This window comes from Hyaena hyaena, unplaced genomic scaffold (assembly GCF_003009895.1).
Source record: "Hyaena hyaena isolate Hyena2069 unplaced genomic scaffold, ASM300989v1 scaffold_394, whole genome shotgun sequence".
NCBI lineage: Eukaryota > Metazoa > Chordata > Mammalia > Carnivora > Hyaenidae > Hyaena > Hyaena hyaena.
Genome location: NW_024081026.1, coordinates 1,577,581 through 1,603,742, shown reverse-complemented (window position 1 = coordinate 1,603,742; position 26,162 = coordinate 1,577,581). Strand labels below are relative to the sequence as shown.

General features: G+C 38.0%; 2 protein-coding genes across 2 annotated transcripts in view; both read left to right on the top strand.

Annotated features, from left to right (window-relative positions):
• The first annotated feature begins 330 nt into the window (after window positions 1–330).
• On the top strand, window positions 331–1,202 carry LOC120244799 (translation initiation factor IF-2-like). The gene is made up of 2 exons (XM_039251529.1): window positions 331–712; window positions 1,150–1,202. The coding sequence occupies exons 1-2, from the start codon at window positions 465–467 to the stop codon at window positions 1,187–1,189; spliced, it is 288 nt and encodes a 95-aa protein (XP_039107460.1). The 5' UTR covers window positions 331–464; the 3' UTR covers window positions 1,190–1,202.
• A 30-nt stretch (window positions 1,203–1,232) lies between these two features.
• TSC22D1 (TSC22 domain family member 1) overlaps window positions 1,233–26,162 on the top strand; it is a 127,852-nt gene continuing 102,922 nt past the window's right edge. Inside the window, 1 exon segment of the mRNA XM_039251528.1 lies at window positions 1,233–4,202. Within this exon segment, the coding sequence (XP_039107459.1) occupies window positions 1,321–4,202 (2,882 nt within the window). The 5' untranslated portion in view covers window positions 1,233–1,320.

Sequence of the window (26,162 nt, the reverse complement as noted above, 5' to 3'; positions counted from 1 at the left end):
CTGCGCTCGGGCGCTGGTCCCTCCTCTCCCGTTGCCGCGAGAGACTGGGGGATACGGTGGAGCCGGAGAAGAGCACTAGTAACAACCACCACAGCCCCCTCCCCGCCCGCCGCCCTCCCTCGGCACCCACCCACTCACCCGCCCCGTTTGCCGACACCGACCAACCCCACCTCTCGTTCCTTTGAACGGCGTCGGCTGCAGTCGCTTGCACCAGCCCGTCTGGCCACCAACGCCGCCGAGAAAGGAGCCGCCGCTGCCTGCGGGCCCCCTCCCGCCCGGGCCGCGGGAGCAGCAGGGTGAGGACGAGCCGGCTGAGGAGGAAGCGGACAGGAGCGGCTCGCACCCCTCTGCGCTAGCGCACATCCCGCCGCCCTCCGGGGAGGCTCGGGCGCCGGCCCCTTCCTCCCCGAGGACGTGTGCCGAGCCGAGGCGCCTGCCCTGAGGGAGGAAAATGCTCGGGCTCCATGGCTGCCAGTGATGGAGCGGTCCCTGGGCTCCCGCTGCCAGTGCCGCCGCCGCGCCCCGGCCGTGCTCCGCGAGGACCCGGCGTCTCTGCGCGCCCGCCCGCGCCTCGTTGCTGGGCTCACCGTACCGGGCGCCCCGCCGCCGCCGCCGCCGCCGCCGCCCCGCTCCGAGCCTCGCCGCCCGGGCCCCAGCCGCGGCCAGCGTTTGCTCACGGAACAGCCGCCGCGAGCCCAGGGGGTTTGAAAGGGTCCGAGGGGCGTGGGGGGAGGGCCGAGCGGGGACAGTGGGGCCGGGAGGGGAGGTTTGAGCGACACTGAGCTCGGGGCTCGCCGGCGGCGGCGGCGGCGCTGGGGGGTGGTGAAGGGAAGGCGACACTCGCTCCGCGCTGCTTTCGTGCAGAGCGACCGGGAGGGTTTTGCAGCGGCCGCCGCCGCGGCGGGAGGAGGGGTTGAGGTGGCTTCTGAGTTGTCCGGAGAAGGTGGGCATTTCTCGGTTTTCCCACCCCCTCCCCTTGTCTCCCCCTTGCCTTGTCTCCCCCTCCCTCCTGCCCCGCACCCCACGTGAAGCGGAATATAAAGGGGGGTGTGAGACTAGAGGGGAAAGTGAATGGCGAAGGACTGAAGGGGTCCCCCCTTCGGGTCCCTGGCCGCCCTGTTCACCCTCGTTCATCCTCCCTTCCCGAAGCTCGCCCTCGAAGGCAGGAGCGGCCGGCGCCTTCGGCTAAGGAGGAGGAGAAGGAGGAACCGCGCCGGGCGGAGCGTCAGGTCCCGTTTTCCTCCCCGGCGTCTTGAATACAAAGATTACGGTGCAGAAGGAAATTGCACTCGCCTCCTCCGCCCCCCGGTACCCGACACAATGCACCAGCCGCCTGAGTCCACCGCCGCGGCGGCCGCGGCCGCCGCAGACATTAGTGCTAGGAAGATGGCGCACCCGGCAATGTTCCCTCGAAGGGGCAGCGGTAGTGGCAGCGCCTCTGCTCTCAATGCAGCAGGTACCGGCGTTGGTAGTAATGCCACATCTTCCGAGGATTTTCCGCCTCCGTCGCTGCTCCAGCCGCCACCTCCTGCAGCATCTTCTACGTCGGGACCACAGCCTCCGCCTCCACAAAGCCTGAACCTCCTTTCTCAGGCTCAGCTGCAGACACAGCCTCTTGCGCCAGGCGGAACTCAAATGAAGAAGAAAAGTGGCTTCCAGATAACTAGCGTTACCCCGGCTCAGATCTCCGCCAGCATCAGCTCTAACAACAGTATAGCAGAGGACACTGAGAGCTATGATGACCTGGATGAATCTCACACGGAAGATCTGTCTTCTTCCGAGATCCTTGATGTGTCACTTTCCAGGGCTACTGACTTAGGGGAGCCTGAACGCAGCTCCTCAGAAGAGACTCTAAATAACTTCCAGGAAGCTGAGACACCTGGGGCAGTTTCTCCCAACCAGCCCCACCTTCCGCAGCCTCATTTGCCTCACCTTCCACAACAGAATGTTGTGATCAATGGGAATGCTCATCCACACCACCTCCATCACCACCATCACATTCATCATGGGCACCACCTACACCATGGGCACCACCATCCATCCCATGCTGGTGTGGCCAGTACATCCATTCCTGGAGGACCACCCTCCAGTCCAGTATCCAGAAAACTCTCTGCAGCTGGAACCTCTGACAGTGTTATAGCAGCTGCACCAACTTCTGCTGTATCATTGGGTGGCTCACCTGCATCTGTAATGACTAATATCCGTGCTCCGAGTACTACTGGCAGTATAGGTATAAGTTCTGTTACTGGCACTAATACAATGAATAATGTTAACATTACTGCTGCTGTGGGTAGTTTTAATCCTAGTGTGACAAGCAGCATGCTTGGTAATGCTACTATAAATGCAAGCAATATTCCTAGTGCTGCTAGTGTGAGTGTTGGGCCTGGAGTGAGCAGCGGAGTTAATGTGAATATCTTGAGTGGCATGGGCAATGGTACGGTATCTTCCTCCGCTGTTAACAGTGCCCCCATTGCAGCCGCAGGGATGGCTGCTGGGTCAGTTTCCAGTCAGCAGCAGCAACCAACAGTTAACACGTCAAGGTTCAGAGTTGTGAAGTTAGATTCTAGTTCTGAACCCTTTAAAAAAGGTAGATGGACTTGCACCGAGTTCTATGAAAAAGAAAATGCTGTACCTGCCGTAGAAGGTGTGGCGATAAATAAAGTGGTGGAAACTGTAAAACAGAACCCAGCAGAAGTGACTTCTGAGAGGGAGAGCACTAGTGGGAGTTCAGTGAGCAGTAGTGTCAGCACACTGAGTCACTACACAGAGAGTGTGGGAAGCGGAGAGATGGGAGCCCCTACTGTGGTGGTACAGCAGCAGCCATCAGCGCTTCAAGGTATGGCTCTTCAGCAGCTGGATTTCTGTAGCACCGGTCCCCAGAGTATTCCAGCAGTTAGCATACCACAGAGTATTTCTCAGTCACAGATCACGCAAGTACAATTACAGTCTCAAGAACTGAGCTATCCTCAAAAGCAAGGTCTTCAGCCAGTACCTCTACAAGCCACTATCAGTGCTGCAACTGGTATCCAGCCATCACCTGTTAGTGTGGTTGGTGTAACTTCAGCTTTAGGTCAGCAGCCTTCCATTTCCAGTTTGGCTCAGCCCCAACTGCCGTATTCTCAGACGGTTCCTCCAGTGCAAGCTCCCCTTCCAGGGGCACCACCCCAACAGTTACAGTATGGACAGCAGCAGCCGGCTGTTTCTACGCAGATGGTCCCAGGCCACGGTAAATCCGTGACTCAGAATCCTGCTTCAGAGTACGTGCAGCAGCAGCCGATTCTTCAAACAGCAGTGTCCTCTGGACAGCCCAGTTCTGCAGGAGTGGGAGCAGGAACAACAGTGATTCCTACGGCTCAACCACAGAGTCTCCAGCTGCCAGTGCAGCCCGCAGCGATCCAGGCACAACCTGCAGGGGCATCTGGCCAGCCTGTTGGCCAGGCTCAAACAGCAGTGTCTGTTGTACCTACTGGCAGTCAAATTGCAAATATCGGTCAACAAGCAAACATACCTACTGCAGTGCAGCAGCCCTCTACCCAAGTCACACCTTCAGTTATTCAGCAAGGTGCTCCTCCATCTTCACAGATAGTTCCACCTGCTCAAACTGCGATTATTCATCAGGGAGTTCAAACTAGTGCTTCAAGCCTTCCTCAACAATTGGTCATTGCACCCCAGAGTACCTTGTTAACTGTGCCTCCCTAGCCACAAGGAGTAGAATCAGTAGCTCAAGTTGTTTCGCAGCCGTTGCCTGCAGTTAGTCCTTTGCCCTCTGCTAGTAGTATTTCTGTTACAAGTCAGGTTAGTTCAACTGGTCCTTCCGGAATGCCTTCTGTCCCAACAAACTTGGTTCCACCACAGAATATAGCACAAACCCCTGCCACTCAAAATGGTAATTTGGTTCAAAGTGTTAGTCAACCTCCCTTGATAGCAGCTAACATAAATCTGCCTTTGGCACAACAGATACCACTAAGTTCTACTCAGTTCTCTGCACAATCATTAGCTCAGGCAATTGGAAGCCAAATTGAAGATGCCAGGCGCCCAGCGGAACCCTCCTTAGTTGGCTTACCTCAGACTATCAGTGGTGACAGTGGGGGAATGTCAGCAGTTTCAGATGGGAGTAGCAGCAGCCTTGCAGCCCCTGCTTCTCTTTTCCCGTTGAAGGTGCTACCGCTGACGACACCCCTGGTGGATGGCGAGGATGAGAGGTAAGATCATGTCATGTTTATGCAGACATTCAACAGATTTCAAAGTTAATCTATTTAGTAGCTATCGAGACGCACAAAATTTGTCAAAAGCATTACATACCTTTTCATTTTTGTATGTGAAAATGCATTTTCGTGGTAAGTTTTCTAGAGCAAGAGTCTTATGGAATGGTTTCAGAGTGGATAGCAAAAGGGTGTAAGTAATATGTAAACTATTTGACAGTAGTGATTGAGTATTAAGTATAGGCTTGGGGGCACCAAGTGGTTTTTGTTATTTATAAAATTCTTTTTAAAAAGACTTATTACTAACAAAATTTTTGCTAAGCCATATAATACTTAATCTATTCACTTGAATTATTAAATCCTTATGATCATCTCTTGAGGAGGGGTTGTGGTTCCCATGGTTGTTTCTCTTTAACTAGATTGGACAATCCTTTTCACTTCTACTGTGTTTGATCTTCGTCTGTGAAAGATAATGTTACGTGCTTTTCTTAGACATTATAGGAAAGAAGACCTAGTCTCGGTTTTATAGGTTGCCCACACAGACTGTAATTGACCAACTTTTGTGTACTTATTTAATGGTCATTTTATCTGAACAGAGCAGGAATGGGAGTCTTAAGAAGTATGTTGTGGGGGAGGAGGATAAACATTGTCAGAATAACCAAATATATCTTTGATAGTCGTGTCCTGTACATTTTTTTCTTTTGTATAGATCAAGGTGGTAGCCATTTTAAAGAGTAGGGAAAGTCTTGGAGGGTTGAATTTATAGAGGCATGGACATAAGACTTTGTTGCCCTGCTAATCCTACTCCACCTGTTCCCTTCATTGCCTAAAAGAAAAAATACATAAGGCCAAAATAACATTATTAAGCCAGTAGTGTTTTCTTACTTGAATTGGAAATAATGCTCTAAATACGCTATTGATTCAAATTGTGTCTTTGAAGCTGACTAGACTACAAAAGTTGTGAAATCTCTAATGATTCTACATTGCTTTAAACTAAGTTGATTTTTAAAGGAATGTTCTTTTCACAGATTTGCTGGTCTGTGACTAACCTTGATCAAAATAGTATCATAGGAGTTAATGACAAAGGCTATTCATTTTTACTGTGGAACTTTGAATAAGCTCTAAAGAGACTTAATTATTTTAGTATTAGTTGGAGATTTTTGTGATCGAACTTTTACGAAACTAATTGGAAATTTATATTCTAAATGTGTATATTTGGTTTTCACTTTGGAAAAATTGAGGATATTTCAAAGGAATTGCAGTTTTAGAAAAGAAAGAACAAAGACCAAATGTTGCAGTGATGTTTTCGTGATACATTATTTTTAAGTTACTTAACAGATGTAGGGTAAAGGCATGGATAATTGAAATAATTTAAAATCTTGTCTGTTAAGATTTTTGTAATTTTTCTAGAAGTCATATAATTAAAACTTTGTTACTGAACCAAATGTAATCTGTATCATGTGTACAAAACTGTCCTTAAAAGTTAGAGCTCTTTAGGGAGGTAGTTTCCTTAATAGTCCCTGTTATAATTATTGATAAAACTTGGTTTCATATGCTAATATTTACCACTAATTGCTAATATTCATGATTTGAAAGAATTATTTACCCCAGATATTAATGTTTTCTAAGTCTAAGAGGCATGATCAATTGAAGCCCCTAAAAAAACAGGTATATTATATGGATGCTAAATTCAAAGAAATAAAAGACAGATGAAATACACAAAGGAAAACCACACGTTTCGAATTGAAACCTGCCATGATTTTTGTTAATTACCACTTGTGGTCTCCTGACAGGACTTTCTCCTTTTTTTCCCCCGGTGGTAGGACATGATAGAACTTTCCACAGCTTGCTTTTCAGACAAAGTCAGATATTGCTACTTACAGCTAAGTTTTTTAATTGTAGGGAGAGAGGCCTAACTTAAGATGATTTGTACAAAATTAATTTTTCCATATAGTAACTGAGATGAAAATTAATTGGGGCAAATTATGTAGAACGGTTTGGAATTAAAGGGACAAAAAGAGATACTGAGAATATTTACACCAAATATTGGTGTAAAGTACTTGAGTTGACTCTGCTTTGAATTTACTACATATTTGAACCTTTGTTAGTTCACATCAAAGTTAAGTCAGCAAAACCAGAAAATTATTGTTTCAGAGGCATCCTTTAAATGCTAAAAAGTTAAAATGTTTCACCCTTAAAATACCTATACAAGTCAATAAGGATAAACATGTATATTATTTTCTTTATGGTATTTTACTGCAGATTATTTCTTTTATCACTAAAGTTTGGAAAAGGAAATGTTTCATTTAAGTTTGCCCTTGGAAGAAAATTTGAGAATATATACAAGAGAAAGAAGTGATAATGATTAAAAAAATTCTTTCTACTTTTTCTTCCCATGATAGCTTCCTTGTCACTTGCATCATCCGGGGCTTGGTCACCAATTTCTCTCTCAAGGGAGAAAGGGGTACATTACAATTTCAATATTATGACTTAGAAACCATGTTAACAATGAAACTTTTTGGCTATAAAACAAATGAAAGGTGGTTATTCTTTAGTCTTCTTTTAAAATAATACTTTTAACACTTTAAAATTTAAAATGCTTATTAGACATCTGGAAAATGTTTTCAGTTGATCACTGGGCAAGACTAAAAATTAGAAACATAGGTCAGGCATCTAGATTATGTGTCTTGTTTTTTTAAAACTCCTTGAAAAGCTCTCAGTGTCGTATTTTAGCCTTTAACATGAACTCACCTTTATAACACCAGAAAGATGTGGATATTTCACACTGATACATAGTCTTTGTGTTTTGCAGCTATTAGTATAGCCTTTTATGTGAAATTGGTCAAACTTCTATTCATCCTTCAAGCCTCATGTCAGAAATGTTCCCTTTGAAGCAGTGTCTTCACCTAGGGAATGTTTCCTTAACACTAATGCACTATACACATTCAATTATAATTATGTTCCTCATAAGACACTGAGTTCCTCAAGGACAAGAACTAAATATTTTTTGGAAATATTAATGAGCAGACCTTTCTCTGTTTTTTCTGTAATAGTTTACAATTTATATTGTCTCTCGTCTTAAGCACAGCTGTTAGAGATGCAGGATCATATAAGTTATGCAGTAAATTGAAGAGAAAAGAATAAAAAGACTTTTTGTACCTCTTTCACCTCACAATTATATGAGGTGAATTGATATCTATTTTCTAAATACAGTGCTTGTTATATAGTAGGCCCTCAAATATTTATTAAAGAGGAATGAAAGTTTTCTTATCTGTGAAATAGGGGTAATACCATTTTGCCTACTTGTGAGGATGGCAGCATTAGATAAAATACTTTAAAATACTAAATTATAGATTTTAATTCTAATTTAGGTTGTACCTCCACAGCTTAAAGAGTCAATTAATTTACGTGGTTATCAAAACAAAAGCTTCCTGCCCCCTTCCTTTCCATTTTTCCTTTCCCCAAAGCAGTCACTTTTGTCTCTTTTAGGTGATTATTGTTAAGTTTACCTCCTAGTTGTAAACAACATGCTTGTATTGCTACTCCATATGCCACATGGCTAGATGGTTAGGAGCGTAGACTCTGGAATAAGACTATTTAGGTTTGAACCTAGTTTTATGTAACATTGGGCTACTTAACCTCTCTATGCCTCATTTTGCTCATTTAAATAAATGGGGATAGTAGTACCTATCTCAGGACTGTTATTGGAAATGAATTTGGAAAGCCCAAACTGTGTCTCATTCACATACCCTGCATTGTGTGTGTTAAATAAAATACTCTGTACTTTTGTTTTGCCTTTTTTAACTTTCGGGTAGAAAATGAAAATTTAATTTTGGTATCACCTACTCAACTGATCCCCCTTCCTTCAAGTACCCTTTCCTCTGAATAGCTATGATTACGTCACTCTTGAGCATTCAGTATTCTTATAAAATAACACTTTTCCTGTCCTGTACATGTACTGACTGCACTTGCCTACCTCCTTCCACCCCATCCCAGCTATCTAGTACATAGAGTGTACTAGAATATATAGTATATATATTTCTGTATACTACTTAGCATGAGTTTTCTGTTTCTTCCAAATTCCCTCCCCCCCCCCCCATTTTTGTGTGCCTTTCTGCCCATTTTTGCTTTGCCTTTTGTGATAGAACCTTTCCTCAGATATCTGGTAATTCCTCTGCTTGCACTTTAGAAGACTAAAGAGCTTATCTACTCTCAGTGTGACTTGTTGACTGTTTTACCATAGGGTGATCTGGCTGAAATTCAATGTCTCTGCCCCACCCTGGGCTTAGTTTTTGGTGTAATTATCACTAAGTCAACATTTCATCAAATGTCTCTTGAGATGTTCGGACATATCAGGTATTGTTATCAATTTTATCTTCCTGAGGCAGTCTTATATTCCTCTGACCTCCATTTTGGACTGAGTGTGGTCTAGATTTGGTACACAACCATTATTGTGGGATTCCCTTCACTTTTTCCTGTGGTTGGATTTCATGTTACAGTGATCCATTTCATGTTCATTCTTGGGTTACTTGATGTTTTAAAATGGTTTTAGGGTTGCCTGACTGGCTCAGTCAGTAGAGCATGAGACTCTTGATTTCAGAGTCATGAGTTTGAGCCCCACACTGGGGTAAAGATTACTTTAAAAAAATTTTAAGGGGTGCTTGGCTGGCTTAGTTGGTAGAGCATGTGACTCTCGATCTCAGGATTGTGATTTCGAGCCCCATGTTGGGAGCAGAGATTACTTAAAACTAAAATCTTTAAAAGAAAAATGGTTTTAGTTTACCCTGACACTTGTGATTATTTCGGTAGGTAAAGAATACTGCATTTTAAAATCGTATTATTTTATAATTTTGCTCCATTGCTTTCTAACTTCCATATTACTTTTGAGAAGTCTGAAGCCATTCTGATTTCTTATATATTGTATGTGACCTGTGTGTGTGTTCTGTGTTTCCTTTTTTTCTGACTTGTTTACCCCTCTCTCTCTTACCCTCTCTCATTCTTTAATTCTTTGAAAGTGTTTAGATGGAATCTTTTTTCTGTGTTCCAGTATTGAAATTTTACAATGATGGTTCCTTGGGTAGGTTTCTTTTTATCCATGTTGCTGAGTATTTGGTATGCCCTTTTAGTCTGGAAATATCTTTTAATTCTGGGACCTTTTCTTGAATGAGATCTTGATTATTTCTTTCCATTTTCTGTTTTTTTTTTTTTGTTTGTTTTTGTTTTTCTTAAACTCCTTATTGGATAATGGACCTTCTTGACTTCTCTTCTGATTTTCTCATCTATTTTCCATCTCGTTTCCTTCTTTGCTCTACTTCTGTTAAGTTTTCTATATTACCATGTATTTAATTTCCCAAAGTGTTTGTTTGGCTTTTTTTTTTTTTTTTTTGCCCCTTTTAAATAGTATCCTGTTCTAAGAACAGTAGTACTTTCTCATAGATGTCTGAATATATAAATGTTATTTTTTTCTTTTTTTCTTTTTTTAAGACTTCTTCTCCTTGTGTGATCTGTGTTCTCCAGGTTTGTTTTCTTAATTTGTATTTGCTTTGGTTTTTATCTTTCATGTTATATGGCCTTTCTTTAGATGGTTGGTGGTCGTGTGTGAGTAGGGGAGTAAAATGCTAATTAGAAATCCTCAGTGAGGTACAGCCCCTCTGGAAAACAGTGTGGAGGTTCCTCAGGAAACTAACAATAGAACTCCCTTATGACCCAGCAATAGCACTGCTAGGAATTTACCCAAGGGATACAGAAATGCTGAGGCATAGGAGCACTTGTACCCCAATGTTCATAGCAGCACTCTCCACAATAGCTAAACCATGGAAAGAGCCTAAGTGTCCATCAACAGACGAATGGATCAAGAAGATGTGGTTTATCTATACCATGGAATACTACATGGCAATGAGAAACAATGAAATCTGGCCATGTGTAGCAACATGGATGGACCTTGAGGGTGTTATGCTGAGCGAAATAAGTCAGGCAGAGAAGGACAAATACCATATGTTTGCACGTATAGGAGGATTAGGAGGAACTTGATGGAGGACCAAGGGGGAGAAGAAGGGCGGAAATGGTGGGGGAAAGGGAGAGAGGCAAACCATGAGAGACTCTTGAATGCTGACAAAAACTGAGGACTGATGGATGTGGGGGGAGGGGGGGATGGGCATGAAGGAGGGCACTTTGGGGATGAGCACTGAGTGTTATGTAGAAACTAATTTGACAATAAACTATTTGTAAAAAAAAATAAATAAATAAAAAAAAATAAATGAACGATAAAAAATAAAAGAAAAAATAAAAATTTATGGGGACAAAGGAAAAAAAAAAAAAAAAAAAGAAATCCTCAGTGAGACTTGTTAGCTCTAATGTGTGGTAACCAGGCTGGGTTGTGTTTGGAGCACTTTTGATGTCAGTACCCTCATGCCTTTCCTCTGAGCTGGTTAGATTCCCTGTAGAAGGCTCTTTCTTGACTGGAGGTGAAGGTTGTGGGGGATACAGGAGGGGGGTCGGATAAAAGGTCTTGGGAGAATCTTAGCGTCCCTATATATATATATTTCGTCACTCAATCACCGTGTTTTCTGTGTGTTTTCCTGCCTACCGCTGTACCTGATTTTCTGAATCTTGGGATATTTTGTTTTATATTTTCTAGACAACATATTTTTAGTTTTTTTGTTGGGATTGGTGAGAGGACAGTTGGGATCAGTGGGGCTGGTTACTTCTTAATAGGCTTTTAAACAGTGTTCCTTATTTTAGCTCCCTCTCTCCCCCATATCCCACTTCAGATGTATGTGGTACTGCCAATTGCTGAGTCTTTTGGGGATTTTACAGTTTAAATTGGGTTTGTTCTTGGCTTTCTCCGCTGTTTGCTAAAGATTTGATTTTCGAGTGTTTGCTAAGTCATTTGTCACTCAACCATCTGCTTTCCAGCTTCCAAATTTTTGTTGCTATTGTCTTTTTACTCATTCTGTCATTTTTATGGGTTTATGTCTTTATATCTTAAAAATTCATATTTTTGGAATTTTAGTGGGGTTTTTAGAAAAGGAACATAAAATAGATGTGTGTTTACATCTGTCTTAACTGTAGAATACTGTACTATTAAATGAAAAAATGATACTAATGTTAATAAAGTCATTGCTTCAAGATTTGATCTATAAGAGTATATAAATTTTAAGAGTGGAATTCCTTGGCTTTTATCTAGTAGAAATAAGAATAGTATATAATGCAGTATTTCACTTCACAGAAGTGATTAGAAATGTGAGGATAAGATTCAGTTAATATTCATTATCATATTAAGCCAACTCAGCAACCTTGTGAGTTAAGTTTTTTGTTTTACTGGTGAATAAACTGAAGCTTACTTATTTTATTAGAGAGGTGGGATTGTCTCAGGTTACATACACAGTACTAAAACAGCTAATAATAAAAATAATTTTTCCAATTAAAAATCTTTTGGTATTTCTAATAAAGCCAACAAGATGCCCATAAATAATATTAGAGTGGCTGAAAACCTGGAAAAAGGCAGGCTTCTTTGATTTGTGTATTACTATGAGTAACAATTACCGTAGAACATACCTGTAAGCCCCTGGTGAGAAAAAGGTGGTTAAAGCCATCACACTGGTGTGCCTGGCATGCAAGACATTCAAGTGTTAAATGAATTAATTTTTAATACTTTTTTGAAAGTTGTATGCAAATTATCTTTTCAGGAAAACCATTTTAATTTCCTGATAATTTTAATTCAGTCTTTGTAGAACTGCAAAACACGTAGATTTTGTTTCTTGTATAGGAAGTTGAGTTTAAAAACATGAAACTATGCAAAGCATGACTCGTAGTGCTGCAATATTAGAAGCATGCTGCAATGTTAGAGCTCTGCTGGTTGGTTTTTGCTGCGTCACCGTGGTGTTAGCATTGAATATGTCATGGTAAGAGTATGCTTTCATGGCTCATTAAAAGAAATTACATGAGGGGAAAAAATTTTAAAGCATGTTTACATTATTTTAAAGAGCTGTATATAATTAGTTTTAGATTCTAGGCTGACTTTTTTTCTAGTCTCACATATATTTACATGTCCTTCTTCCTACTCTTTCTTCCTTACCAGTTTGACCTGGAAATCCTAACTTGGCCTTTCAGCGTCATTGGGTAGGCCTACCTGACCTTTGTTTTTCTTCTTTCTTGAAACACTCTCCTTTGCTTTCAGCGATCTCCTCTTTTAGTTTCTTCCCACCTTTCTGGCCACTTTTTTTCAGTCTCTTTCAGATTCACCTATTCTCTCAGATTCAGCTTTGGAGTTCCTTTGGATTTCTGAGTCCTCTTCCCACTTACTGTCTTTTTCCCTAAGTAGTCATCTGCCGTATGACTTTAAATACAGTCTGTATGCTATCAGTTTCTGAATGCACACCACTAGCCCACACTTCTCTCTGTGCATTAGAGTGATCCAGTTAATCTGCCTTCATAAAACAGCTCAACTTGTATTCTCGTGGGCCTCTCAACAGATCATAAACTTATCTCTTCATTACCTAACTTCTCAAATTTCTTTCTGTTTTGTTAACTTCATTTTAATAATTATTTCGTTTTTGTTTGTTGCAATTTTTTTTTTCTATTCTAGTTAGTTAATATACAGGGTAATAATGGTTTCTGGAGTAGAATTTAGTGATTCATCACTTACATACAACACCCAGTGCTCATCTCAACAAGTGCCTCCTTAATGCCCATCACCCATCCAGCCCATCACCCAAACTCCCCTTCAGCAACCCTCAGTTCTCTGTTGTTAATATAATTATTATTTCTTACTAGTTCTTCACTTTAGAAACCTGAGAGCCATTCCTGATAGCTCCCTTTTTCTCACCCTCTACATCCTTACCTTCAAAATATATCCTGAATTCATCCCACCCCCTAGCCATTGTTACGACTCTAGTCTAAGATAACATGATAATATATTTACCTCTTCAAGTACTGCAGTAGCTTCCTCCCTAGCCTCTTGCATACTTTCTTGGGTTTCTCTAATATTCTATATCTTGTAGTCAGAATGATATTCTTAAAATAGAAATCTGTTCAGATCACTCACTTACCCAACACCCTTTAAAGCCTTCCCATTTCTTTGAAAGTAATTACTTTTCGCTTTTGCTTCCTTCTGGCATATTATGCCACTTTCCCCCTGACTTTCAGTTGCTTTCTTTCAGTTCCTCAAGTTGCCATCCACTCTTATTCTTTCCTCTAGGGTTATGCACACACTGTACCTTCAACCTGAACATCTCCTGTGTCACCTTCTCTCCATTCTTTCTTAAAGTTTAACTGTCACTTTTTTATAAAAATTTTTATTTATTTCTAGTATAAAACACAGAGTTAGTTTCAGATGTACAATTCTGTGTATTAGTGCTCATCACAAAAAGTGTACTAACTGTCACTTCTTGATAGGCCTTCTCTGACATAGCAATCTAAACTCCGGTTCTTTGTAAATACTCTTGAATAGTACCTTGTTTATTTATGATGTTTATTACAGTTTGTAATGATTTTGTGTATGTGATTATGTGATGATTTTAAGCTTCAGGGGCAGGGATGTTTGATTTGCTACTGTATACTCAAAATATATTTCAGTGCTTAACAAGTAGATGTTTAGTAAAAATTTGCTTAATGAATAAATGAAGCAGACTGGCTTAAGAGAAGAACAACTTTTTAAAAACACTATTATGGTATGTTTGAAAGGTAAATAAGTTCTGTATAGAACTTATTTAATGACAAGTTTCCTCCTTGAATAGAGATGAATCAGAATTGATTGATTACTTTTTGCTGTGTTTTGAGCCAAAAAAGCAATGCTTAGTTATTGCTTTTAACAAGCATTTTGTTTTATGGTTATGCTCATTTTGTATTTACTTTTGTTTATGCCAATAAATGTTCTCCAACTTGAATAAGACCAAGAAAAACTGATTACTTCAAAATTAGACTATCAGTATTCTTTATCCACTTTTGACTGGTTCATCTACTCAGCCTATAATGATTCTTAAGTAGTGTCCAAGTATTGTGTTGGAAGTCCTTTGGTGCAGTTTCAGCTGTTGAAAATATAAATATTTAACTGACAAAAGTGTCATCTGTTTGTATTAACATTAAAAAAAATTAAATAGCTCAGTAAGTACTTAATTACTTGTTTAAAGTTCCTAACTGATCTATTTTACTTATGGTCATTATGGTTACTTATTATTGAACAGGTAAGTAATGGATTATATAAAGAGAGATGAGAAAGGTTTGGCAGTGATCAGAATTAACAGTAAATTAATTGATTATGGGTATTAAATGGGAGTAAAAAAGCATCAAGAGATGAGGTCTTTACTTTTAAGCCTGGGGTAATTAAAAACAGAAGGGAAGATATGGAATGTGATGTTCTAGTGCAATGATTGTCAGAGGCTAGTTGTGAGAGAGTCCATCATATCCATATTCGTGTTGACTGGGGAGAAGGTTTACTGTGGTTGATTTTTATTTAGGATTAACTTTAGATCATGGTATGGATGGTATTGCCCTTCCTCATTCATGCAGCCATAGAGTAAAGGGTTACTATGAGCTTTATGTAGTTAAAACAGATGTGATAGGATCTTATTTTTCCAGGTTTCCTAGATTATTTTTGTAGTATCAGCTCACCACTCAGGTTGGGGAACTTATGATATCTTGGGTAAATATCTGAGTATTCCTTTTGTATTGTAGTTGGATTGATTATAAAATTGCTTATTGTGATGAGACTTCCTGTCCAGCTCATCTGCTTATCTAATTTCTTTGGTTATTAGGCTTTCTTAGTGTGCAGTCACATGGTAATAACCAGCATATTAACTAGTTAGGAATGCTTTGAAGGTCTAAACATACAATTTAAATAATACGTAGCACTAAATTTTTTCTATGATATGGCTATGATACATTTCTGCTGGTGATAGTATTGAAACCTTACTCTTGTATGATTTTTTTTTTTTAACAAAGTACTTTGAAATAGATTATATCCCTTTGAGTCCTAGCAAGCTTAATGTTGATAGGATGCCTTTGTTCAGTTTTCACAGAAGAAGAAGTTGAGTCTCTGGTTGATTTATTTAGTCATTGATTAAATACTGAGTTACTATTATGTGTTATGTACTGTTTTTAGCTTGTTCATAGACTGTGACGGTTTAGCAGTAAGAGTAGTGATAGTTGTAGGAGAGTTGGAAGTTATAGTACTTATGTGCAAGACTGTTCTAAGCACTTGACATAAATCAACTTATTTAATTATCAGAACATTCTAATGTGTTGTAAGTACCATTTTTCCCATTTTGCAGGTGAAGAAACTGAGGCATAGGATGATTATGTAACTTATTCAAGGTCACATAGCTAGTAAGTGGGAGCTAGGATTTAAATCCAGGCAGTCTGGTTTCCTTCCACAGTTTGTGCTCTTCACAACCTTTGTGCTCTGTTGTCCTCTGTGGCATATTCTGTTATTTTCTCAGTCAGCTTTCATGTATTGGAAGGCACTGCCAACTGCAGATACTTCTTATCTTGTTATGTCCTCAGAAACTCTTATTTTGATCTTGGAAGTGTGAGTGGGGATGCTACTCTTGTTCTTATACTCAAGAATATAAGGTCCTTGAGAACCAGGACTTTACCCACTGCATGTGATAGGTGCCTGGATCATAGTATGTTTTGAAATATTTGTCCAATAAGTGAATTCAGACAAGTGCAGAGTCCCCCTCGTCCGCAAACCTCCAGGATAGAATTATCATTACTGCCAAATATTCTGCCATCTTATTACCATTATGGTCATAGCTGTTCTGATATACAGGAGTAAGTTTCAGTTCTCCCCAGATATATTACTGTGCCTGTTATATTAAATTCTCTAGGCCTCCCCTTCACCAACATATCAAATGATAGGTTACTCAATACCTATTTATTGAGTAAATACTAGATATAATTATTCCATAGGTAATGGTGTTGATCAAGATGTAGTCAAACATGTTTCTAGTCCTCAGGGAGTATATATGACATATACATAGAGAAATTATATGACAGCATTAGAGCTAAATAACAGTTTTAAATGACATTAAATATGAAATTAACAAATCAGAAATTTGGAGCTGGAAATCTTGAGATCTTGTTCAACTCTTGGTTTATAGATGGAAGAACAAGTTCAGAGAGGCTAAGTGAATTCTCAGATGGTGCTATAAAATGTTCCTTAGACTAACTGGAACTCTAGTTTTGAAAGTGACATAGGAAGATGCATTCAAAGTTTACAGGTGGCATAGAATTGACCTTTGGTGAGTCAGGGTTATAGTGTTATTTGAGTGGACTTTTTGAAAGCTTTGAGTTGAAGGAGAATGTTTCAGGCAAGAGAGTATTAATAAAAAGGGGAAGAAATAAGAAAAACACTCAGGACATCAGTAAGGCAAGAGTTGGCCTTAATAGAGTAAGTTTGTCTTGGGAAATGATAGGAAGTAACTGAAGATTAAATTGGGGAGTGATCTGGCCCTCAACACTTGACTAACTCACATTCAAGGAAGATTAGTATAAAAGAAATCTGTAATTTGAATTGTATTGTGGTACTTGGAAGCGGGAAGGGCCAGTGAGGAAATTATGTTTTTTCTGTTATTTTTAATGAATGAGGGAAATAAATTAGAGGGATAGTGATTTTCATTATAAAATAATTAAGTACAGAAGCCCTTTGGTTACCAGATTTCTCAGTTTATAAAAATACTGTATTCACTTTCCTAGCCTGTGTTCCCTCAAAGCAATATATTTTTCTTTTCATTTTGAAAAACAAATGGACAAAAATAGCCTAATTTCCCAGAAAGGCTGTTATCTATAGCCGTAGTTTTAGCAGTCTGAAGGATAAATGGTTATAACCTTCAGGTAGGATGTTTGGCAATTTAATGTTTATATAGGATTCATCTGTGTCTAATCCAAAGCAGATATATCCCAAATATACTTAGTGAAAACTCCAAGTGAATGTGGACTTATATTTTAGGAATGGTTCTTAATACATTAGTGATCATAGAGATTTTTGCCTGCTTTCTTTTCATATATTCCATTGTCAGTCTTTTCCAAGCAGTGGAAAGAAAAGGAATTATTTCTTTCTATCCCTCTGAGCACTCCTAGGTCTCTACAAAAAGGGAAATGGTATATACAGTTATTTAAAATGTTAAGGGCCTTTGTGCTGTTATTGACACTTAAATGTAATTTGGTTATTTTATTGACATTTAAAGTGCCATCAAACTAACTTATTCCTTTACATGCTGGTGCCTTTTTTCACTTCACTTGCCTTTTAAAATTTGGAGAATATATTTGTATATGTGTGGATATACATATAAAGGAATATAATTTTAAAAGGACATTTTGAAATTCTTTGATTACAGAGTATCCTATGTATTTGAAAGGATATAATTTAATAAGTATTGACACAGCACTGTTTCTATCCTTAAGGAGAGCATATTCATTCAAGAATAAATGTATATTTATATACACACACACACACACACGAAAGAAAAAGATAATAGGTTAACAGTCTCCATGTATTACTCTCCTACTAATTTTGGTCCTTTGCTTCAGTATTTTTCACCTATTTATAATTTATTTTATTTTGTAGTATTTACTTCAAAACCTTTGTAGGTTGCTTAAAGTATTTTAGGGAATGACTTAAGATAAAAGTTCAATAAATGGGAAAAGTATGACAAGGGTAGGATTTATGTCGTGAGAGATATTAATAAAGCAGTATTGGGAATCAGAATGTAAAAGCACATACCTTTTAAGAGGTTACATTTGAGAGAAGTTTGATAGCTACGAGGATTAGTAGGTTATTTTAGTAGAGAAAACTACACCGAAAAGATTCTCAAGGTATAGGGAATATTCTTGTAAAACAGCTAAGTTGGTAGGTGATGGTGTCTGTACACAAGAATATAGAAAATAAAGCTCACTTTGAAAAGCCTTAAAGGCAGGATTGAGAAGTCTGCATTTAATTGGACTTGGAGTAGAGGGTCCCTTTTAGTTTTTGTGCCATGTAGTGGCCTGGTCCCAGTGTTGTGTTTTAGGGAACTGCTGACTTTACTTAGGATGTCTAGTTGTTTCCTTCACTGATGGGGTGTGAGGAGTTCAGTAATTCCTTTTTCTGTCAGTGGTGGAAATGGAGATGTATTCTCTTTGTAAGTTGCAATCTGAGATAATGGTTTGAATCAGTGACCTTGGTCTCATTAGAAAAAGCTAAGGAGGTAAGGACCCAGTCCACACATGGTAACAGTCCACTAATCCCGAGGTTGAACACTGGTAACTTAATCCTTTGGATTACATCTCTGGAATGGAAAGACTTCCAAATTGTTTGAAATTGCTATCACAAAATAAAGCCATGTGGGTGCCCCCTCTTCCAGGGGTTCAGGCTTTTTTTGCATAGCAGATTTCATCCTTTTTCATACTTACTTTTTTTAAGTTTTATGTTTGCTAGCTTTATCATCTTAAAGCAGGTGAGGAAGGGGGAAGAAAAGAAATGGGATTCTAAGGCAGGTAAGATGACATTGGGAAAGTAGCAGCTTATAGCCTGATAGCAAAGTAGGAGTTAGAAATACTTGGCGTTAAGAATACCCCCAAGGAAACTTGATATAGTATTAAATGTTCACAGTTGAAAGTGGGATTATGAAATAGGTAACAACCCACTTAGATCATAAGGTTTTTATGTTTAATATGAGATTAATTTTATCTTCTTGGTTGTGTTTTTTAGACAATTTTGTTGTGGTATTTTCAACAATGACAAGGATTCTCTTTCTGTTCAGGAAATACTCATGTTTTAAAAATTACTTTTTAAAGGTGATAGTCAATGAAAGTTACATTAGGAAATTTGTTTTAGAAAAAAATGCTGCTTTATAAGTTACCTTTTTTGTTGGATTTTGTTCAGGTGTATTGCTTCGGGTGCAATGTGGTGAGGTGAATTGATAAAAAACACTGGTTTTGGCTGTAGTGCTGTCCACTGTTCAGGTGCTGATAAGCCATCAGATATCTAAGTTTCTCCTTTTCTTCCTCTTTTTAGACTTGTATCACTGTAGTTTGTCTTAACTTCCCTTTCAGAGTCCAGCTTGGAACAGGTCCAAACCAGAACAGCTCTTCTGTTCTATTGATGCTCCTCCATGTTATTGTAGAATCTTGGAATAAAGGATCTGACGCCTGAGCTGTTCTTCAGCTAACTTGGGGATCTACCAAACATTATTTACTAGTTATTCTCTGAAATGACAGCAGAATTTGTATGTTTGTACAACTGGTTATATTTTATTATTAGCTTTGTCTGTTTTCAGGTTCTAGGGAGGAAGGGTGGACCCAGAATAGGGAGATGGGATAAGTGCAAATTCGATATCTTAATAATGTTTCTTGTCTTCATTCTTGAATCCCATAATTAGCCGTGATACTGAACCCCAGTTCTTTTAGGAATAAATATATTTAATATATTTAATGCTTATTGAAGGAACAATAATAATAATTGAATTGTCAACCTGTTTAGGTCTTTTTTGGTAAATTTATGTAAGATAGATGATAAATTTGCAGGTGTCATAAGGATTGTATGACAGATGATTCTAAAATTTCTTTTTTTATTTTACTATATTATTGGCTGATGTATTATTCAAGTAAAATATTATCAAGTTAAGTAACTAAGTGATGGAGCGAGTATTCCATTAGGTGATTTGATTCCAAAGCTTGTACTCAACCATTCTGGAGATTGCCCTGGCCCACTGATAAACAGCAAGAGGTGACAGCTGACATAAAAAGCGGTCCTTAGCCTCTGAGGATGGAGATATTTGGCCCCATTGACTTCATTGGTTTCTCATTACAGAGTTGTGCAGTTACTGATGTTCCTAATGATGACCTTTCAATCTTTATTTAGTTATTACTTTCTCTTAATCTTATTTTCTCCTAATTAACTCTCTCAATTTTGAAAACATTTTCTACCCCAAATGATTAAATTTTCCAAAATTTTGCTAAAGAATAAACTTTCAATTTGGAAAATTAGCTTAAGTAGAATACAATTTTTAAGACTAAATGAGGATATAGATAGTTTTATGACATGAACCTTTCAGTAAGTAGATTAGTAGCCTTGCATTGGTCTCACTTAGTGAGCTTTTACTATAAGCTGTTGATACGTAGGATATATATTTTTAATGCTTAACATGATTCAATTACATTAAGATAATTTTTAAGGTATAAAACTCATTTTAATTAGTTGAATCCTAATGGTACATTTTATGACTCAGATCTTTAATTTTGAATGGTTATAGCTTATGTTCACATCTCATGCTTATTATTGGAACAAGAAAACGCTTTTAAATATGTGAATGGTTTTATATTAAGCCGAAAAGCAGGATTTACCTTGGCTTTTTGCTTATTATCTTAGAAGAGGGAGTTTATTATTTTTTTTTAATGAGATATTGCATTAGGTGTTCTTTTAATTTAAAGATTTTTAATGTAGAGGGGTGTCTGGGTGGCTCAATCAGTTGTGTCTGACCTCAGCTTAGGTCATGATCTCTTGCTTTGTGAGTTCGAGACCTGCGTCAGCCTCTATGCTGTCAGTGCAGAGCCTGCAGCCTGCTTCGAGTCCTGTGTTTTCCTCTCTGCCCCTCCCCTGTTCATGCTCTGTCTCTCTCAAAAATAAACATTAAAAAAATTTTTTTTAAAGTTTTTACAGTAGAACTGCTTTCCTTCATTTTCATCATATTTTTCCTGATTTATAAACATTGGAACTATAGAAAGAAGCAATTGGAATTTTTAAAAAATTACAGTTAACTGTAAAGATCTTAAAGGATATAATAACTTATTTAATAGTAATGTAATATATAAGTCATTCATTTTTTCCATAATTTCACTTTCTACTAATATGATTTTCACATCTTGTACAAGTTATTGTATTTCTAGACATTTATTAATACATTGAAAGCCTAAATTTGCCATTCTCCCCAATCCATGTAGGCAATCACATTGAAGGAAGAATGTTTTAAAAGTGGGGTTGCCTTTAATGAAATAAAAGAGATATTAGATATATTAGATATATTAGAGATATAGTTCCTCTTCTAGCTGTAGTCAAATTTTTATTAGCTCATGAGGATCTACTAGTAGCTTATTAAATTTCCTTATTAAACGAATTCAGTATGCTACAACAAAAGCTTTTTTTTTTCTTTTTTTTTAATGTTTTATTTATTTCTAGGAGAGAGAGAGAGACAGCGTGAGCAGGGGAGGGTCAGAGAGAGAGGGAGTCACAGACTGAAACAGGCTCCAGGCTCTGAGCTGGCAGTCAGCACAGAGCCCGACGCGGGGCTCGAACCCACGAACCGCGAGATCATGACCCAAGCGAAAGTCGGATGCTTAACCGACTAAGCCTCCCAGGCGCCCCAACAAAAGCTTTTAACGAGTAGACACATCGGCCTAACAAAACCCAAATTGTGTTGTATTTCAGGTTATAAATATGTGACCTAAATGCTGTAAATGCCATTTAATGGTGTGCATTAGAGATTGAACACGTGAGTAGGGGAGAAGAAACAGAAATAGAAAGGTATAGAAGACCTTTAAAGGAGATGGAAGGGAAAGAAGAGGGATCTGGTGATAACTGATAATTTAATAGACTTTTGTTGCCTACATCTGTAAATGTAGCTATATAAAATAGTTTAGAAAAACTACCCAAGTTAGTTTAAGCAGTTGTCTGTTAGCCTGTGAGGCTTTTTATAGTATAACCTTTCCTGGTATTGTGATGATTTATTTACTTAAGAAATACTTGAATGCTTGTTATGTATGCTAGCACAGAACAAAAGTACTAAGGATAAAAAGAAAAAAGTCATGGTTTTGGTGTTCAAGAGTTTTGTTTATTACTCTGAAAAAGCATCGTAAGATCTTGATGTATCTTCTGAATTATCCAAATTGAGTTATATTATGCTTTCTTTTTGTATATGGTGTGCATGACAGCTTTTTAATTCAAATAAATTGATTAATCTAGGCTATGGATTAACAAGGAGCACAGGGGACAATGAGGTAGAGTTTAATGAGCATTAGCTTTGGCATCAGATCTGATGTCTAATCTTGTTTATGCTTCCTCTTCATTGTGTGACCTTTGTAAATGTAAATGTAAGCCCAGTTTTCTTACCTGCGAAGTGGGGGTAATAGCTACCTTTGCACTGTTGTTGGGAGAATTAAAGGAGATAAAGGCTGTAATACATACCTAGCTCAGTTCTTAGTAGTTTTATAAATGGTGGCTGCTTTTATTACTGTGCAAATAAGAATGATTCCTTTCATAAGCACTGTAAGTTAAAATTAAAAGCTTGCTTACATATTCAGAGACTTTCTGCACACCATAGCCTTCTAAACCAGTGATTCTGTACCTTTGTGATATTTTTGGTATAGCCTTTCTCACCTAGGGCTGTATAAGAGAATTAATCCCTATAGGAAAAGAGTGACTACTCTCAATCCTCCTAAGAATGGTATGTTATCTAGTATCAGCATTCTAGATGCATATGAGAAAAGGGAATTTATTACTTATAATAGAGGCATCAAGGATTAATTCTTCTGAATCGAGGCTGCTGGGGCTATATTCATATCTGACTATTTGAAAAGTGCTTTGAAATTCTTAAATTTACAGAAACAAAAGTTGTCACAAAGCACACCTTCCTTCCTTTATGCGTGTGTGTGTGGGGGGGTTACTTGCAAGGAATATAGTGTCTTGTAGCAGTTTAATATTCCAAAATAGAACTATTACCCTAATCAAGTGATTCTTAAACTTTTTCATTGTAAAGATTGTTTTAGGTGGGCATAGTGCCCTGAAGACCATCTGTTCCCTACTCAATCCCATATGGGACTGAAGACTATCTCCTTAGAATGAATGGAATTAATCAGTTTGCTTTCAATAAGATAATTAGTCAGTACCTGGTTTTTAGGTTTCAAAAAATCATTGAACTGGATTTTGAAATCTAGTATAAAAGTTTCAAAGCTAGTGTTTTGGGAATACCAGTTCTGTATTTTTTTTTTATTAAAAAACTTTTTTTAAATGCTTAATTATTTTTGAGAGACAGAGTGTGAGCAGGGAGGGGCAGAGAGAGAGAGGGAGACACAAAATCTGAAGCAGGCTCCAGGCTCTAAGCTGTCAGCACAGAGCTCGGCCTGGGGCTCAAACCCATGGACTGTGAGATCATGACCTGAGCTGAAGTCAGACACTTAACCGACTGAGCCACCCAGGCGCCCCAGAAATATCAGTTCTTTTAACCAGAAAAAAAAAAAAAGTTCCCAGAACCCAGGAATTTTGGGAAATGCTTTTTGCAAAGTTATATACATCTTGGAGGTTGACATTGCCTTTTAATGTATTAAAGACTGAGAAATTCTGCAGAAGTTAGACAATTTTGTTCATTGACCACCACCAACCTTACCAACCTTTTTGATCATCTGACATTTATTAATGTCCTGTAGAACTTGTGTTCCTCGTAACATACTTTGGGAAATGTTAATCTCGTTCATTTTCTATGAGAAAAGTGTTCTGGGTCATATAGTTAAGTAATGGTGACAGACTCCAACTGGATCTCATCTCTGTAATTATTATTCTACCCCTAACAGTTCCTTTTCTGCTATACCACCCTATTTTTCATAAGTATTTGATTTATATTAGAAATAAAAGTAAAATTGTTGTCATGTGAATATATATACCAAGTGAACCATCTGGCAGAAGTTTCAGAACATATTTTGAGAACTATGGCACTGACATATTTGCAGCCTCATTTAATTGGCCCTGTCATTGTAAATGGTTTGCAGACCTTAGGGATAGACTTCATATGAGTTAGTATATTTCTGGGGGAAATCTGTGAATAGGATAGAAAGAACTACGATGTTAACTCTGTAAACATTCAGAGATAGGGAGGCCGATCAGATTGTTCTGTTCTTTGATTACCATTAATGTAGAACATTTTACTAACTTTGTGTGTCTTACATTTTAGAGTTAAAGCTTGATGTTGCTAACAAAATGTAGGAGCCAAACTAAACGTCATCATCTCTCATTTATCCATTCCCTATGTTACACTTATTTCAGAAATGGATTAAGAAAGTACCAAAAGGGATGTCACATTCTGAGTAGAAAAATTGAAGTCTTTTGGGGATTAAAGATTTATCAAAGGAGTGAAAAGAATGGTTATTGGAGATGTGTCAGAAGATGACGTTGGTTGCTTAAGGAAGGGGTTTTTGGTTTTTTTGGGAATGTCTTTGAAGATGGACCACTGTAAAACTGCAGAAAGTCAGAATCTTTTAAACTACTTGCTGCATTTGACTGTTTCAGAAGATTTGAAGGAGGACTGTAAAGAGATTTTTTTTCTGCTTTAAGGTACTATATTCAGTAAAATTTAAAGAGTGACTTACTAAAATATGTGAAGGAATATACACGCACTTCATTTCTTTTTTTTGGTTTTAAGTTTGTTTATTTTTGAGAGTGTACCACTGGGGAAGGGGTAGAGAGAGAGGGGGAGAGAGGGAATTCCTAAGCAGGCTCCCTGCTTTTAGCACAGAACTCAATGGAGAGCTTGAACTCAGGAACAATATCATGATTTGAGCTGAGACCAAGAGTCAGAGTCTTAACTGACTGAGCCACCCAGGAGCCCCCATGCATTTCATTTATTAATGAAAGTACACCCATATGTAAAGTTGTCTCAGATGCTATGTTGAGAACTTGAGTAGTATTGGCACTTTCAAGGGCTTAATCCAAGATCTCTTGTGGCTTTTACAAAATTTTATTGATAGCCTATGTAATGCTAACTAAACTTCCTGTATGCCTTATATCAAATTGTATTTCTTAAATTATATCAAATCATATTCTTAAATTATTAACTTGATAGTGGTGATATTCTTTTCCCTTCATGCCTTTTTACTATTTTTGACAATATTTTCCCTTTCAAGATATAGATGTGTGATAATAAAGTCTTATACCCCAAATGTTTGGAAAGTAGAATCAGATTTGTGAAAGTGTTGAATGGTCAGTAAATTACCAGGATTAAAGTATTTTTCCAGGACTTAAATATAGAATAGCATCTCAGAACAGGTATTTCTCATTTTACTGGTGTATATTCTCATTACTGTTTAGTAATTAACTACCTGATTAGTTGATCAATACATGCTTTCTTAATTTCCAATGGAACGAATTCCCTCTCTCTAAAACTCATGAACGCTATTGATATTATGACTTTTTTTTATTGTCACTGGTAAATAACTTGTCTGGACATTGACCCTGTAGGCTCAATTACATACAATAGAATAGAGTAATATCTTGAAGGCATTATTTATAATTAGATACCTGTTTTGTTTTTTAAAAAGCCTAAAGAATTGGAAAACACCCTATTCTTATGTAACTGTTATATGAAGTTATATCGCTTCTAATATCATGTTTACCATTATGATTATATTATATCAATTTATATTAGACTCCAATTAAGATGAAGAGGCAAGTGACCTTTTTTTGATCTCCTCTTAAAATAGAAGAATTTGAGCAGGTACATTGCAAGCTATATCTATAAATAATTTTTAAAATATATTGCAATTTAGGACAACTACAACATCCATAGAGAATATTGTTTACTCTGTAATAAACCAAATCTTGTTCTCTAGGTAGCAGAATTGAGCTGTCAATCAGTAGAGAATAAAATCTAATTTCTTTTGCCAGATTATTATTTTAATCATGCTCATAATAGAAATGATGACTTAAGTTGTAGATATGTTTAAATTACATTAAGATAATTAAACTCTTTATGAAATTCTTAGGCATTTAAAAGAATATCATATGTATTGTTTGTTAGGCAAGTCAGTAGATATGCAGACTAGAAATTCAACTTAAAAAAACCTTTCTGCATCTTCTTGGTAGACAGTTAAAAGTAAGAGACCTTTCTGAATACTATTCCAATATACTTTTATTTTATTTTTTATGTTTTATTTATTTCTAGGAGAGAGAGAGAGAAAGACAGAGTGTGAGCAGGGGAGGGTCAGAGAGAGAGGGAG

Bases quoted from the DNA above. Each gene is read 5' to 3' on its own strand.
- LOC120244799 (XM_039251529.1), top strand. From the start codon at position 465: ATGGCTGCCAGTGATGGAGCGGTCCCTGGGCTCCCGCTGCCAGTGCCG. The intron at 713-1,149 runs GTCCGAGGGGCG...CCCTTCCCGAAG, and splicing joins AGCCCAGGGGGTTTGAAAGG to CTCGCCCTCGAAGGCAGGAG.